The following is a 17,567-nucleotide window of genomic DNA, read 5'->3' as shown; positions in this document are numbered from 1 at the left end:
TAGGTTAAGGTAGATGTTGAGGAAAGTAGAAGAAAAGGAGGAGGGAAAGGAGAAGTTGGTAGTGTTTCACATTGGTACCAACAATGTAAGGCAAGCAGGTGTAAGTACCAACATAGTTGGGGATGTGTGAGATCAGGTAAATGCAGCAAGTTTTAGGAAGCAGAGATTGTTATCAGTGGAATACTGTGAAGGAGAGATACTGACTGGAAGGTGATTGGGGATTTAAATGAGACTAGGGAGTGGGTATGTGGGAAACTGGGTGTGAGATTTCTAGGTCCTATAGGTGGGTAGGCGATAGGGATCTATGCTCAGATGGCCTTCACTTAAACTGCATTGGTATGTATAAGTTAGAAAATTTGTTTAAAAGGGTTATACGGAGACATATTCAGAGAAACAGGGTGGTCTAGGGAGTGGTGATAAGGGTACAAGGATCTGGAAGTCAAATAAGGCAGACATAACAATGTTAGTGTTGAACTGTAAAAGTGTAAAGAGAGAAATATAATTTATTAAGTAATTTAATAGCTATATACGCTTTTGCTGGCAATATGTAGTGTTTACAGAGCACTATGTCTTCTGGTATGGGTTAGAATAAATCTGTTACTTTCAATGACCAGTCTCAGTCTCATCTTTGGCTTTGACAATATGAGGTATGAGCGATGTTAATAGTACCATTCCATATGCAACCGGACCCTGCAATGAATGGTGTGAAAATATTGTTCATAGGGTTGGTTGATGCATGCATTTCGGTGGGCTTGGCAGACTGATATGTAATAGCAACTTCTGGTTCAGTAAGGAAAGCAACAGGAAACTACTTCTTTCCTCATTTCCCTCGCATGCCTCTTCAGTAGCACCTAGTTTGTCTATGGCAGCTATTGCGTAGCTGTGGAGGATCATAGCACGCTTCGGGCTGAGTACCCTACATACACACGATAGATACACACTTACCAGAAATTGTAATAGGAGTTGAATCATGGCTGAGAAATGATATAATGGATGCAGAAATTTTCTCAAGGAACTGATGTATGTGTCATAGAGATAGGATAGGAATGGTAGGAGGGGGAGTATTCATTCTGGTGAAAGAAGAATTTTTAAGCTACAAAAAAGCTAAATATTACAAATATGAAGTTCTATGTGTAAGGCTCATTTATAAGCATAAGCAACCTGATGTCTTTGGAGTGTACAGATCGGGAAAGCATAGCACTGACACTGGTTCAGGATTATTTGATAAGATAGTCAGCTATGTGGGAAACGATATGGTAAGGAATGTGATTGTAGCCGGAGATCTCAATTTACCAAACAAATTTTGAAGGTAATGCGAACAAAAGGAAGCATGAAATAGCAAATAAGTTAACATGGGAAGGACGGCTGATTCAAAAAGTGATGGAACCAACTACAGGGAAGACTATTCTGGACATGGTGCTGGTAGAATCAGATGAGCTCTGTAGAGAAACCAAAGTAATAGATGTTGTTAGTGACCAAAAGCAGTGTTTGTCATAGTTAAACACAATTGTGATAGAGAGGAAGGTCTTAAAAGTAGGACTAACAGACAGTACCATATGGGTGATAAAACAGGTATGAGGGGGATTTTAAAAAGGAACTATGTTCAGTGGAAAATGGTAAATAAAAATGTGAACAGACTCCGGGATGGGTTTAAAGCAATTGTTGAGGAATGTGAAAACAGGTTTGTAACTTTAAAGGTGGTAAGGAATGGCAAAGACCCACTATATTGTAACAGAGAAGTAAAGAAGGAGGTGCAGGTTGGAAAAGAAATAGAGTTAAAATGGCTGTGGAATTAAAGAGAAATTGAAGAAACTTACTAGTAAATTCAATCTACCAATGAAGTCAGTTAAGGATAACATGATGGCAATCATAATTGGCAGTCATACAAATTTTAGTGAAAAACTGAATGGTATGTATTGGTACTTTAAGGCAGAAACAAGTCCCAAGGAGAACATTCGAGGAATCATTAATGAACAAGGGGAGTGTGTATGTGAGGATCTTCAAAAGGCAGAATTCTTCAGTCAGCAGTTTGTAAAGAGTGTTCATTACAAGGATAAAGTCCAGATAGATGAGGTGACACCTGTTACCTTCAGTGTTCTCTATTTCTTCCTCCTTGTGAAAGGGACCAGTGTTATCATGCTCAGGTTGACTGTGAATTGTTCTTCCCGACACCATTTGCATGAGGTCCTCTTACCACAATAACTAGATCCTCTGTGTATCCTGGTGTGGAAAATCCCTGTGCACAACCTCGAATGGCTCTCTCTTTTCAGAGTTGACTTTATTTTTCTTCCACATAACATGGCAGTCTTTCTCGCTCAACTCTCTTTAAAGCTTTAATCATTGAGTTGTAGATTGTATTACTGAAGGTCCCTTCTATGTCTAGGAATGCTGTCTGTGCAAGTTCTTTGTATTATAGGCTTTCCTCTAGTTTGCAAACCAATTGATGGAGTGCTGTCTGAGTGGATCTGCCAGGTCAGTATGCAAACTGATTTTTATGTAATTTTGAGTTCAATTGCACTATTTTCCGGATGTATTTATCCACTATTTTCTCCACTTCTTTTAGCATGAAGGAATTTAAGCATAATGGTCTATAGGCTTCGGCTTGGGCATAGTTTGCCCTTCCTGGCTTCGGTGTAAATACCACTTTAGCTTTAGACCATGATTTCAGCACATACCCCAGAGCTAGGCTTGCACTAAAAAGGTCTGTCAGGGCCTTGATGATCATCTTCCATCCTTCCTGCAGGAGTATCAGTAGTTTTTCACCTGGCCCCAGAGCCTTTTTGGGCTGAAACCTCACATGGTTAGGCTTAATTAATCAGTTGGCACAGTTCGAATCTGCTCTTCGAGCTCTGGCCTTTGTTTCTACCATTTCTCTCCCTTCTGCTTCCTCAGCCTCAGGGAAATGACAAGCTAGCAACATCTACAGTGTCTCCTTTCCCATCTGAGTGTACGTCCCATCAGGATTCCCCTGTGTTCCCACTTGATATTCATGTATCATTTTAAGAACCTTCTGGAGCCTGATGTTTCAGCGTTTGATTCCACTTTCTCACAGAACAGTCACCAAGAGTTCCTTTTTGCTCTCTGTGTCTCTAAATTATACTCAGCGAGTTTCCTATGATATATGATACACGTCCCGCATTCCATCTCTTGATGATATTTTTTATAACGCATTAAACTCTGTCTTCATTTTTACTAGATTGTTATTCCACCATCTCATATTTTTGCTGGTGTTCTTTTCTCTGAGGGGACAGTTTTCATGGTAAGTGGCCAAAATGACCTCTTCTAATTGTTCCACTGCCTCATCCAATTCCCTCTGTCCCCTTATGTTCGTTTGGATCTTTTTTACAGTCTGCCCTAGAACTTCTCTCTATCCATCCCAGTACATTCTTTTAGGATCTCTGTAAATTTCAATACCACATTGTCTCACATTTATCACAAATTGGATACGCTGGCGGTCTGCCAAGGATGGCTCCACCAATGCCTTCCAAACCTAATGAAGTTTGCAATATGCGTGGTGCTCAATGCGATATCTATTACCTCTCTACGGTTCTTATTTATGTAGATTTATTACCTAGGTTTAATATTATCAGTTCTGTTCTAATAATAAACTCTAGTAAAGACTCAGCTCTTGCATTGCAGTTAGTATTGCCCCATGCAGTGTGATTTGCAGTTGCATCTGCTCTGAGTACTAAGTGTTCACCTTTCCTTTTTGCTTTGTAAATTAATTCTTCAATGTCTTCCGATGGAGAAGGGTCCATTGAGTTGTATGGAAGGTACGCAGAGTCTATTAATATTTCTCTGGGCGATTCCCAATTTCCAAGTTTTATCTTGGCCGCCACTAGATCCCTTGAACAATGTTCCAGTACCAGAAGAAATTTTAATTTCTTACTTACAAGTAGACATGTTCTGAGCATACCCGATGTGATGTCGGTCATTAGCTTACTTCTAGATTCCACCAGTCCTTCTACTCTGCCCTTGACTACCCATGGCTCTTGTATAAGTGCCACGTCAATAGCCTCGGACTTGAACTTCCTGACGAAATTGGTGACAGGTGCTTTTTTATGTTGAGGGATGGCCTGAAGAAATATCAGCACCATCCTTGCCAATGCTAGGTTTTGTTTTTCCCTTAATTACTTGGAATAGGATCTGCCCAAGTCCAAGCTTGGCCTTTAGGCCTCTCTTCTTGAACTCTTGAAAATCTCTGCCATTAAGGGCCAAAACAATATTGTTCTTCCTGTGTTGTCAGAAGTTGTCATATTCGAATGGTCTGCATTGAGGCCTTCGGGTTACAGGGTCCGGGGTTCGATTGCCGGCTGTATCGTGGAGTTTGGTGCTTCTTATTTGAAGGGGCCTAACATCGCAGGTCAACGGCCCATCATGGATTTCAATCATGTTTGATTAGTTCTTCTGGGTCAGGGACTGGGTGTTTGTGTTTATGCGAACACTCTCGTTCTCATGTTCAGACTACACACTACACTATAAACCACCACAGAAACACATCCCTCCACATAGCATTAGTATCAAGAAGGGCATCCAGCCATAAAACAGAGCCAAAATGACATGTATGACAGTTCACACCCACGACCCTACAGTATACAAAAAAGCAGTAGAAAAGAAAGAGGAGTTCCTAACAGTGCTAAATGGGGGTTATGACCCCAAAACCAAAATGCTCATTCCCCCATAACCATCTATCATACTTAAAAAAAAATCAACAGCACTTCTCTTATCTGTCATACATTTACGTAATACAAGACCTGTCTTGTGCAAGAAAGGAAAGTATAATTAGAAAGACAGACATCTTCAAGGTCACTAGTTAATATACGGAAGATGAACATGTCTTAAATTCACATTCGTTAGCTTCTCCAGTGATCTTTGACCTAAACCAGAAAAACATACATGTCGTTTAGGCTATTGATATCTGCCGTTATGTGCTTTCCTTACATATTCACAGTGCTAAATCTCAAGACCAGTCAAGTGATGTGGGCACCCTTTCAGCTTTACTGCTACTTGTGATGCCTGTTTCTGGTAATACATATAGTCACTATTTTAAATTCATGTCCATATTTTTATGAACGTATAGACTATGTATATTACAATAAGTATTGTTTCAGATTGCGAGTATCATTTCAAGATACATTGGTAGATCAATATTAATCACGTAAAATTCCACGACCTCCTGGCTTTCACGCCTCATTTTATTTCACTACCTTGTCTTGCACTGTACGAGGGTGAATCCAAAAGTAAGTTACACTTCAATGTTATGAACATTTATGAAGCCGTCCCACACATAAGCAACACAGCTATGACAACATAAAATGTGAGTTCTCTATTCCACATAGTCTGTATTTCTCGGAATGGTCAACCAACAGTTTGATTCCGGATACGAAGAAATCACATCCAGTGCATGCTATATAACCACCTAGAGACAGCTGCCCTCACCTTTTCATTGTTTCAAAATCGTCGTCCACCGAGATCCTTTTTCAGCTTATCAAACACATGATAATCGCACGGCGTTATGTCTGGACTGTATGAAGGACGTTGCCATACCTTCCACTTGAATCGCTTCAGCAGTTCAGACGTTTGGCGGGCTGTGTGGGGTGTTGTGTTATTGTGCAAAATAAATCGCTCTGGCACTAAATTTTCCCCACTGCATTTCCTTAATTGCTTTAGGCAACTGGTTCAACGCTTGAGAATACGAAGCCGAGTTGGTTGTCATTCATTTCGGCATAAATTCTGCAAGCACCACACCCTCCATGTCAAAAAACAAAGTCACCATTACTTTTCCTGCTGAACGTTGCGCCTTCGCCTTGCACCCATTCCACCAATGTTCTCTCTGATTACGTGCTTTCATCTCCTTGATGATTCTCCGCAGAAACTCGTTGCCCTCCACAGAATACTGTTGTAAAAATGCCAGTGACGATTGGAGACGTCCCTTGTGAACATCGGTGAGCAGACGTGGGAGCCATCTTTGTCACAGTTTATGACATCAAAGGTGCTGGCGACAATGAAGAACACACTGCCATATTAATGTTCAGCACGCAGTCTATTACCTGCAATGTAATTCGCCTATTTTTCTCTAATGATCCCATCCACACGGTAAACACTTCCAACGGTACTGGACATTGTGGGCCTGCCTTCGCTATATTTGTCCGTGCAATCTGTGCGTGCGGCGTCAAATTGCTTACATCACTTTACAATACCTGGGTGAAAAATTGCACTCTCACCATACATAGAAGTGATTTCACGATGAAAGTCCACACAACTGAGCCGTTTAGCCCATAGAAATGTAATTGTTGCATGCACCTCCAGTTTGGAATGAAGATACATTTGGTGCATTTAGCCTAGCCTGTTCTGCACACACAACACAACGGGATATCATATCAACCTTCCTATTGGGGTGTCAGCGGTTACTGTAGCTTGCTCCGCACTGGCCACAGCAGGTCACACCGTGTGCGAGCTAGTGTAACTTACTTTTAATTCACCCTTGTATATATCTCCATTGTTTGTAATTTGGTGGATTGCCAAGCAGTTCCAGCATTCACCTAATATTATCGAAGGTATCTTAACCTTGATTCATGGAAAGGTACGGTACCCTGTGATCCTTTCCTTATCTCCATGAGCAGGCGGCAACTGGTATTCTGGATTTTCGATCGATGCGATGAATACTTACTGCTCTCTTCTCATATCTCAGGATTGCATTCGTCTTCTTAGGGTACATAGGGAAACCTAATCTACAGGCTACTCTACTCAAAATAATACCAACCAGACTGGTTTAAACTATTACATAAATGAATCAAATCAAAACACCAAAAAGTGAAATAATCAAAATTAATTAAAGAATTGAAAGTATTTAAATTACAATGAATTACACACAAAATGTCACAACACTACAAATTAATGTCTTGGTAAAGGAGCAGACAAGAAAACTGAATAACCAAACGTGTTTACACATTGAAATCTCTTGCTGTTTACAGAATTTATGCAGCATGGATCACACCCACTATAACATGCATGAAGCAACTTATTGTATTAAGTTCTTTTGACAATTGTACTGCCTATAATGAAGTAAATCCCTTGTTATTAAGAAATATAAAAGAGTACTACTCACTGTAAAGGTGCATGCTGGAACAGGGCCGAAAATATTATTTGCAAATAAAAAATATTAGCCTGGTTTAGAAACATATATATTCTACTCAGATATCACAACTAGAGGAGAGCTCTTGTGGACAGCAAAAATATCAGGCCTCCTTTTTCAAGCAGTCATTTATGCAATGATATGAATAACTGAAATTGCACCAATTATGGTCAAAAAGGAAACTTGGAACATTTACTACAAAGAGATTCAAAACAAAACTTGAAAGTATGGAAAGCGAGGAAAAATCTCACATTTGGAATTGCCTCCTAGACAGCAAATACTTGCAAACAGTACTTATTTGTCTATGTAAGAACTGGTCACACGGCAACTGCAAAGTGAGTATATGAAATATGCAGTGGCAGCTCTGTATTCTAACAAACAAGCGAGTGTTCATTTTATTCATTCCCACGAAATATTTCATGTTCTTTGCTTCAACATCAGACTACACTTCCAATAGCTGTCAGCTTACTTGTTAAACACGGCACTGAAACTTAACACCAACTCCTGTATGAGAAACATTATGAAGCCTACGTTCTGCCAGGTAATCATATTTCATCGCGTAAGATTGCAGGAGTAAACATTATATATCTGATTAGAGTCACCAGGTGTGAGCATTGGACCTTGAATTTGCAGGTTTAGATTTCAACTCTGGGATCCGGGGTCGACTACAATTTGTCCATGTAAAATATTTAATAATAATGTTATTTACTTTACATATCCCGCCTAGTGGCCATTATCGTTAAGGCGTTGAAGTCTAAATGGTCTGACACTGTGCCTAGCTGATTCTAGTCCCGTTGGTCGAAAAAAAATTCACCATGAGAATGTTGATGCACAGGTAGGGGAGGTTGAGGTATATAATTTCTAAACACTAGATTGCGTGACAAAAGCCTGGATTAAATTACAAAACTCTCCACTGAGATCATTTCGAGTGAAGCCATATGATGCTGTTGATGGTGATTCATCCATCAGATGAAGATGTTAAGCCATGACCAGACCTCTTCGTGTTATACGATAGGAGCAAGCTACGTGCCGGCACCAGGTTTCACCTTCTCCCTTCCTACTAACAGATATCATGTCATTCCTTTCATCTCATTAATTCCTCTGATGAAGTTGATCTAAGGATGGGCATTCAGTCATAAAAATACGCCACAACATATTCATCTCAATCATAACCAACCCTGTAGAGAAACAGGACGAGGGTTGGAAGAACAAAGCAAAGTCATTATCTTTACATCCCACTAACTACTTTCATGGCATTCGGAGATGCCAATTTGCCACAATTTAGTCCCACAGGAGTTCTTTTACGTGCCAGTGCCTACCGACAGGAGGCTGATGTGTATAAATGGTAGATTTATCATCAACAATCTAATGCTCTGCAATTCCAAGTAGTAAAGCTTAATAGAGAGATGGAAGATATCATGTCTCCTATGCGAACAAATCAGGCAAAATTCCTATTTAAATAAAAACAGCCAATTAAATATACCACATCCAGTGTTCTACCCCGGATTAAGTGCACCAGGATGAATCATGCAGGCTCATCAGCATCGGTGAGGAACGATCCAAAATGGTATGTCCTCTAATTTGAATATTACTTGTGTGGCAACAGGGACGTGCACATTCTTCACCACGAGTTCTAATTTGTGTAATAAGCGCGGCTTTTTATACAAGACGTCTTACCACACTCTTTGCAGACATGTGAACCCTCTCTACTATGAGTGGTAATGTGTCTAGCGACCATGCATTCATATTGAAAGCTCTCTCCACATCGACTGCACCACAGACGTTTTCCTTTATGAGATAAGAGGTGACTCTCTTTATGAGATAAGCGGTGACTCTTGAGGATTGCCTTTGTACTAAACTTATTACCACATACGTTGCACAAATGTGTTCCCTCTGTACTGTGAGACAGCAGATATTTTCGAAAACCAGGTTTCTGCGAAAACTTCCTAAAGTATTCATTACAACAGAGTATCAATTCACTAATGGGATGGATTGGCCTTTCCCCAGACTGGGACAAGAGCACTCTGTCACGTATGTCATGAGGTGGCAAATGACACATCAGATCACTTTCTTCTTCAAATATCCTGCAGGTACTATCACTTGTAAGCACTGGAAGCCTAGAATAAAGAATGGCAAAAACTAATACCATTTATGAGTATGACAACAAGATCAAACACAGATTCCGAAAGCAAACATAATATACATAACAAATTATTCTCTCCAAATTAAAAGGCAACTCTGTCATACAGAATGTAAACGGCATTACAGTACACCACTATCGGTAGACAGATGCACATAAAAATGAGGTTGTCTTGAAAGCATACTTTCGGATATTGTAGGAAGCTACAAGACTTACCCACGGTAGGAAATGGTACCGAAAAGAAACCGCAATGGAAATACTGATACTTCATATGGTAGTGAGTTGGCAGGGTGGTAGGTAAATAAATATTCGACTGGTAGCTTCTACCTAAGGTTAATTATCTAGTTGTTTATTCTACACTATAACACATGCTTATCAAAAACACACACCCACAGAACAGGATGCACATTTACACATCTATACTCGCTAGGGCTCTATCCTTCTCTCTGTTGTCTCTACAGTCTATTCCAATAGTAGCCGCAAACTTTACAGCTAACATACATCAAAATACAGACCTACTTACTCATGCAAGTTGGTCACATCAGATCAAGTCAAAATAACTTCATTTGCAAACGAGGGGTCTACCTCGGTGGTAAATGCTACCAAATAATACATTATTCTCAACCTTTAAGTCCTAAGTTTAAAACAGGAGAACATTTCCTAAAATACACTACTATACAATTTTCAGTAATAATTTTTCTATGAAACACACAGCTCATCCTTAATAAATTTATATTATTTACAAAATTCTACTCATAAAACCTACTGCACTTACACATAGTCAACTCAAGTAATACAATACAATACTTAAAAGATTTAAATTGCATTACTTTTTTCCCATCAACTTCCATACCTTCCCCACACTTACCAATCACCCTTTTGTATAATACCAATATAATGGTCCCTATGGAAATCAACATCTACATCATTTGATGGCCAGGCAGGCATCTATTTTTTGGAAATGAGACATAGCTCTCATAGTGCATTGGCACGAGGGGTCTACCTCGGTGGTAAATGCTACCAAATAATACATTATTCTCAAGCTTTAAGTCCTAAGTTTAAAACAGGAGAACATTTCCTAAAACACACTACTATGCAGTGGCCTCCACGGTATGCACTAGCCTTGCGTCCTGGGTGGTGTGCTAAGTCCCAACTGACGAGTCTAACTTAGCACACGAGGGTGAAATGCAGGCAACCAAGAATGAGTTAGCTGGAAAATTTATAATGTCCAATAACGGACCATTATATTGGTATTATAAATTTACTCATTCAGGACAAATATTTTAGGTTCCCTATGGGAATCAACATCTACATCATTTGATGGCCAGGCAGGCACCTATTTTTTGGAAATGAGACATAGCTCTCATAGTGCATTGGCACTGCTGGTGGCTTCAAATAGCCTATGCAGTGGCCTCCACGGTATGCACTAGCCTTGCGTCCTGGGTGGTGTGCTAAGTCCCAACTGACGAGCCTAACTTAGCACACGAGAGCGAAACGCAGGCAACCAAGAATGAGTTAGCTGGAAAATTTATAATGTCCAATAACGGACCATTATATTGGTATTATAAGATGGGAAAAGGCGAACATCTTGGTGGAATGATGAAGTGAGAGAGCTTGTCAACATAAAAAGAAGGCTTATCAGAAATGGCTCCAAACAAGGGCTGAAGCAGACAGGGATTTGTACGTAGATGAAAGAAACAGAGTGAACAAATAGTTGTTGAATCTAAAAAGAAGTCTTGGGAAGATTTTGGTAACAACCTGGAAAGGCTAGGTCAAGCAGCAGGGAAACCTTTCTGGACAGTAATAAAGAATCTTAGGAAGGGAGGGAAAAAGGAAATGAACAGTGTTTTAAGTAATTCAGGTAAACTCATAATAGATCCCTGGGAATCACTGGAGAGGTGGAGGGAATATTTAGAGCATCTTCTCAATGTAAAAGGAAATCATCCTGGTGGTGTTGCGAACAGCCAAGTTCATGGAGAGGAGGAAAATGATGTTGGTGAAATTATGCTTGAGGAAATGGAAAGAATGGTAAATAAATTCCATTGTTACAAGGCAGCAGGAATAGATGAAATTAGACCTGAAATGGTGAAATATAGTGGGAAGGCAGGGATGAAATGGCTTCATAGAGTAGTAAAATTAGCATGGAATGTTGGTAAGGTACCTTCAGATTGGACAAAAGCAGTAATTGCACCTATCTATACGCAAGGGAACAGGAAGGATTGCAACAACTATCGAGGTATCTCATTGATTAGTATACCAGGCACAGTATTCACTGGCATCTTGGAAGGGAGGCTGCAATCAGTTGTTGAGAGAATGTTGGATGAAAACCAGTGTGGTTTCAGACCACAGAGAGGGTGTCAGGATCAGATTTTCAGTATGCGCCAGGTAATTGAAGAATGCTACAAGAGGAATAGGCAGTTGTGTTTATGTTTCGTAGATCTAGAGAAAGCATATGACAGGGTACCGAGGGAAAAGATGTTCGCCATACTGGGGGACTATGGAATTAAAGGTAGATTATTAAAAGCAATAAAAGGCATTTATGTTGACAATTGGGCTTCAGTGAGAATTGATGGTAGAACGAGTTCATGGTTCAGGGTACTTACAGGAGTTAGACAAGGCTGTAATCTTTCACCTTTACTGTTTGTAGTTTACATGGATCATCTGCTGAAAGGTATAAAATAGCAGGGAGGGATTCAGTTAGGTGGAAATGTAGTAAGCAGTCTGGCCTATGTTGACGACTTGGTCTTAATGGCAGATTGTGCCGAAAGCCTGTAGTCTAATATCTTGGAACTTGAAAATAGGTTCAATGAGTATGGTATGAAAATTAGCCTCTCAAAGACTAAACTAATATCAGCAGGTAAGAAATTCAACAGAATTGAATGTCAGATTGGTGATACAAAGATAGAACAGGTCAATAATTTCAAGTATTTAGGTTGTGTTCTCCCAGGATGGTAATATAGTAAGGCTAATGGAGTGAGCTCGCAGTTGCGATCAACAGTATTCTGTAAGAAGGAAGTGAACCCCCAGACGAAACTATCTTTACATCGGTCTGTTTTCAGACCAACTTTGCTTTGCGGGAGCGAAAGCTGGGTGGACTCAGGATAGCTTATTCATAAGTTAGAACAAACAGGCATGAAAGTAGCAAGAATGATTGCTGGAACAAACAGGTGGGGAAAATGGCAGGAGGGTACTTGGAATCGGGAGATAAAGGCTAATTTAGGGATGAACTCAATGGATGAAACTGTACGCATAAACCGGCTTTGGTGGTGGGGTCATGTGAGGCGAATGGAGGAGGGGAGGATAGGTTACCTAGGAGAATAATGGACTCTGCTATGGAGGGTAAAAGGAGTAGAGGTAGACCAAGACGATGTTGGTTAGACTCGGTTTTTAACGATTTAAAGATAAGAGTTATAGAACTAAATGAGGCCACAACACTAGTTGCAAATCGAGGATTGTGGCGACCGTTTAGTAAATTCACAGAGGCTTGCGGACTGAATGCTGAGAGGCATAACAGTCTATAATGATAATATATGTATGTACTTTCTTCCCCGCTTTTGTTACCTATCATGCCTAATGCACCTTTCCTGCATCCAAGGCACATACTTTCAGATATTGTACGAAGCTACAAGACTTACCCACAGTAAGAAATGGTACTGAAGAGAAACCCCAATAGAAAAACTGATACTTCATATAGCAGTGAGTGGGCAGGGTGGTAGATAAATAAATATTTGACAGGTAGCAAAGAAATCCAGACTAGGTTGCTCAGGTAAAATTGCCTATCAAAGTTTCTCTTCTTTTTGTGGGTTCGTAAAATGTGAGAAGACTTTTCTGCGATATGGCTAAGTCATTTATTGCAAACACCAATGGACGTATCCATCATGCCAAATATTATTATTATTATTATTATTATTATTATTAAAGCGTCTTTATTGTGGCGAAGTCAATTATGTCAAAAATAATTCTGAATATATCTTTAATTAAGGATGTTTATAAGAATCTAATACTCATGCTAGAGTATAACCATAAATACCAATATATCTTTATCACATCTACTTATTCAAATTCTGAGAAAATTAAATTAAAGGAGGAGATATACTTAAAAAGAATTATCATCTCCATTTTGTTAATTAACTTTCCTTTTAGTATGAAAGGTATTTGATTAAAATGAAATAATGACTATGAACAACAAGAAAATTAAAATGATATTGTAGACCTCAAATCACTGAAATTAAATCACATCATTTTCTGTGCATTATTAATTATATGTATGAAAGAAAAATGTTTCTAAACTTTAGTCAAAGTTTCTTAAAATTATTTACAAGTCTTCTTGGGAAATTATTTCATTTTACATTATTTATTTATTTATTTATTTATTTATTTACTTATTTATTTATTTTTCAGGATGAGAGTAAAATTGTTATTGTTCTTGGATACTGCTTCATGGATGCATCAGGAAAAAGGTAAGTGCTGGGGAGGTGATAAAGACAATGGGGTGGTACATAGTGCCTTATTTAACATTTCTTTGTGACTATGTCATAAATAATAGTGTAATACCAAAGGAATGGAAGGAATCTATAATAATACCAATTTATAAAGGAAAGGTGATAAAAGGAAACCAGAGAACTACAGACCAATCAGCCTGACCAGTATAGTTTGTAAAATATTGGAGAGTTTAATATCAAAGTACATCAGAGGGATATGTGATGATAAAAATTGGTCCATGAGGAGCCAGTATGGATTTGGAAAGAAATTTTCTTGTGAGTCAAAACTGGTGGGATTTCAGCAGGACATATCAGATCAATTGGATTCAGGAGGCCAGTTAGATTGCATAGCCATAGATCTTTCCAAAGCCTTTGATAGAGTGGAACATGGAATATTATTAAAGAAATTGGAGGGAATAGGATTGGACGTAAGGGTTACATGTTGAGTAAAAACATTTCTAAATTCAAGGGTTCAGAAAGTCAAAGTAGGAATTAACGTATCACAGGAAGAGAAAGTTTGGAAGAGAATTGCACAGGGTAGTATAATCGGTCCGTTTCTTTTCTTAATATATGTAAATGATTTAGGGAACAATATAACGTCAAAAATAAGATTGTATGCAGATGACATAATTGTTTATAGGGAAATAAATACCATTGAGGATTGTTCAGAATTACAAAGGGACCTTGAGAGTATCCAACAAAGGGTTGAAGAGAATAACATGAAGGTTAATGGAGGCACATCAACTGTTACAACATTTACAAACAGGGGTTTTAAAACTGAATTTGAATATACTTTGGATGGGGTAGTTATCCCAAAAGATGGCAAGTGCAAATACTTAGGTGTAAGATTTGAAAGTAATTTGCACTGGAAGGGTCATGTGGATGACATTGTTGGGAAAACATACAGATCGTTACATGTCATAATGAGGCTACTTAAAGGATGCAACAAAGAATTAAAAGAGAAAAGTTACTTAAGTATGGTTCGTCCATCATTGGAATATGCAAACAGTGTTTGGGACCCTCACCAAGAATGCCTAATAAAAGAAATAGATAGTGTGCAGGGGAAAGCAGCAAGATTTGTAACAGGGGATTTCAGGAGAAAGAGTAGTGTATCGGAAATGTTAAAGGAACTAGGGTGGGAAACTTTAAGTAAGAGAAGGGAGAAAACTAGACTTATAGGATTATATAGAGCCTATACAGGAGAAGAAGCATGGGGAGATATCCGTGCAGTTGGAAAATAATTATATCAGCAGGACAAACCACAGATATAAAATTAGAAGGAATTTTAGCAGAAGCGATTCATTCATTGGGAAGGGTGTGAAGGAGTGGAACAGTTTACCAGCGGTAGTGTTTGATCCTTTTCCAAAATCTGTACAGATATTCAAAAAGAGAATAAACAGCAACAGAGAAAATAAATGAAATGTTAGAGGGCATTCGACCAGTGCAGGTTAATTTAAATAAAAAAATGTGTGTGAATAAATTAATTTCATCCCCTGGTCTAAGGAGTTTGGACAGCCAAAGTAGGGGACTGCCTGTAGGGGTGAAGTACAGTGGGGACTTCGAGGGCCCTGGGACCGCTACAGTAGCTGTGAAGGCCCTTCAGGAACTCTGAAAAGTGGTGGCAAAAGGGACTCTGGTTAAGACGCAGCAGGTCGTTATGCTACTTAGGTTCCAGAATGGGTAAAGAAAAGAGAAAGTAAATAAATGCAATGTAAATTTTAATCTTATACCAGTTGTACAGTGTCATTTGAAGTAATTCCACATACTGTATATCAGTTGACTATATTTGTAAGTAGTACAGGAGATATTATAAGCAGAAGTTTGTAAACAATGTAAATTTATTAAGGATGAGCTGTGTGTTTAATAAAAAAAAATTATTAGCATAAATTATATAATATTGTATTATAGGAAAATTTTATTCTCTTGTTAATTTAATATTTAGTGCTTGACAATAATATATTTTAGTTTACCATTTGCCACCGAGGTAGACACCTCATTTGCAAATAAAGAGATTTTGATTTGATTTTTATTTGAAGTCAACCACAATATGAGCTATTTTCTATTATAATATCTGGTATCACTTTTCAGCTCAAATGAATATCATTCATCATATAAATCTTACAAATTAGTTTAATTATAAAAATATGTTTGATGAGACCTATAGCCAGTTAATTAATTGAATTCCAACACCTTGCCTATTGTTATTTGGTAAAACAAGTATAGTGTATTATTCATGAAGACTCTATCAATTTTCTACCTTCTGGAATTATATATGAAAAACTTATAATACTTGTGCATAGGATTAAGTGAGTGCCATGTACTTCTTCAGCGGATATTCAACATTATGATAGCGATATGGGTTAATTTCGAATTAATATCCTACTCAACATTCCTTATAATGAATTATTTAGATGAATTACTAGTGCCTTAACTCATTATAAAATTCATCAAACGTTCTCACACATGTTGGATATGGAATATCTGTCAAATATTACACGTCATGGTATCAAGTATATTACTGATCCTGGATTGCATCAATACTCTTGTTTCTACCTTCACAACTGATTATTCCCTTCCTAACTGACGAAACAAAACATGTAAAAAATGTTATTCATCCTCATATTCATTCGATGTTCCTCTCTCTCATTCTTCATATCTCAATATCATGTTTCTTCTTTCTCTTGCAAATAATATTCATCTATACCTTAACTTGATGCACAGAATCTTCTAATCATCATTTATGCACTTAATCAATTTCTTCTCAACCACTCTCGGTTTCACTTCATATTACTCTCATATCCTCATATAAGTCAATTCTGATTTTGTACGGCACTATATATTCTCCATATCATAAAATATTCACTGGCATAGCTCAGGGAGGGGTCAGGAGTGCGGCCCACCCCCAAAATGTTTCCTGAACTAGAGCGAGGATCGGCCGTTGTTTGACGTACGGTAGGAACAACTTAAAAACTTACGCCGAAATATTAAATTAACATAGTGACAAAGAATCTACTAGCAAGACGCAGTAAGGCCATTCATAATTCTCCATATTAATACTGCTTGAATGAAAGGAAAACACTTAGGATTGTGATGCGCAGGGACATTTCCCTGTAGAGGCAAATGTCAAGAGATGGTGAAAAGGGTAATTAGCAAGGGATTACTCAGTAGGGGTCCGGAATGTGATGACCGAGATAACAGGGGCTGTGGCCAGAAACAGTTGCAAGCTTACAACACCGTGTCGGCTTTTGCACATCGGTTCCAGGAGACAACAATGTCGTAGCGATCCTGAGGTTGTACCGTGGCTGAGAGATGTGCTGTGTGTAAGTTACAGCGTTGGGAAGACTGACAGGATTGTGAGCAGCATGTTAGTTCCTCATTTTGTGCCATATAAGTAACGTGTTTTGAAGATGGACCATTTTGTCACTAAGAAGCCAAAACTATGTGCATCCTTGGTAAGTTATAAAAAAGTTCCTTTATTCTAACAGTAGCAAGACAGATGGTGGATGCCTAAGTGTGGGTAACTATTTTGAAAATTGCGGGCGCGATAACTCAGTTCCTAAGGTTCTGTATTTTCCTCAAGATGGCTGAGGCTTGAATCGCAGTCAATGCATGAAACATTTTTTAAATGAGAAGTCATGTTCTATTGATTCATATTCTACTTAAAACAGTAGATCACGTCCCTTATCTTTCTTTAGTACTTTTGAGCCATAACTGCGTCATTGGTAGTGGTGTATTTTGAGTATCAAACCAATCTTGGCGCTTACATTGTATCTTAAATGGTGACTGGACACAGTGGTGTACCCTCAAAATA

At 38.5% G+C, this 17,567-nt stretch overlaps 1 protein-coding gene across 1 annotated transcript in view; it reads right to left on the bottom strand.

The window, feature by feature from the left end:
- Nucleotides 1–4,953: 4,953 nt before the first annotated feature.
- LOC136884808 (uncharacterized) overlaps nucleotides 4,954–17,567 on the bottom strand; it is a 29,910-nt gene continuing 17,296 nt past the window's right edge. Inside the window, exons 4-5 of the mRNA XM_068226777.1 lie at nucleotides 9,009–9,252; nucleotides 4,954–5,022 (exon numbers count right to left, since the gene is read on the bottom strand). Of these exons, the coding sequence (XP_068082878.1) occupies nucleotides 4,954–5,022; nucleotides 9,009–9,252 (313 nt within the window). The remainder of the gene's footprint in view (nucleotides 5,023–9,008; nucleotides 9,253–17,567) is intronic.

This window comes from Anabrus simplex, chromosome 3, assembly GCF_040414725.1.
Source record: "Anabrus simplex isolate iqAnaSimp1 chromosome 3, ASM4041472v1, whole genome shotgun sequence".
NCBI lineage: Eukaryota > Metazoa > Arthropoda > Insecta > Orthoptera > Tettigoniidae > Anabrus > Anabrus simplex.
The sequence above is the reverse complement of the archived record's forward strand: the minus strand, read 5'-3'. Positions and strand labels throughout refer to the sequence as shown.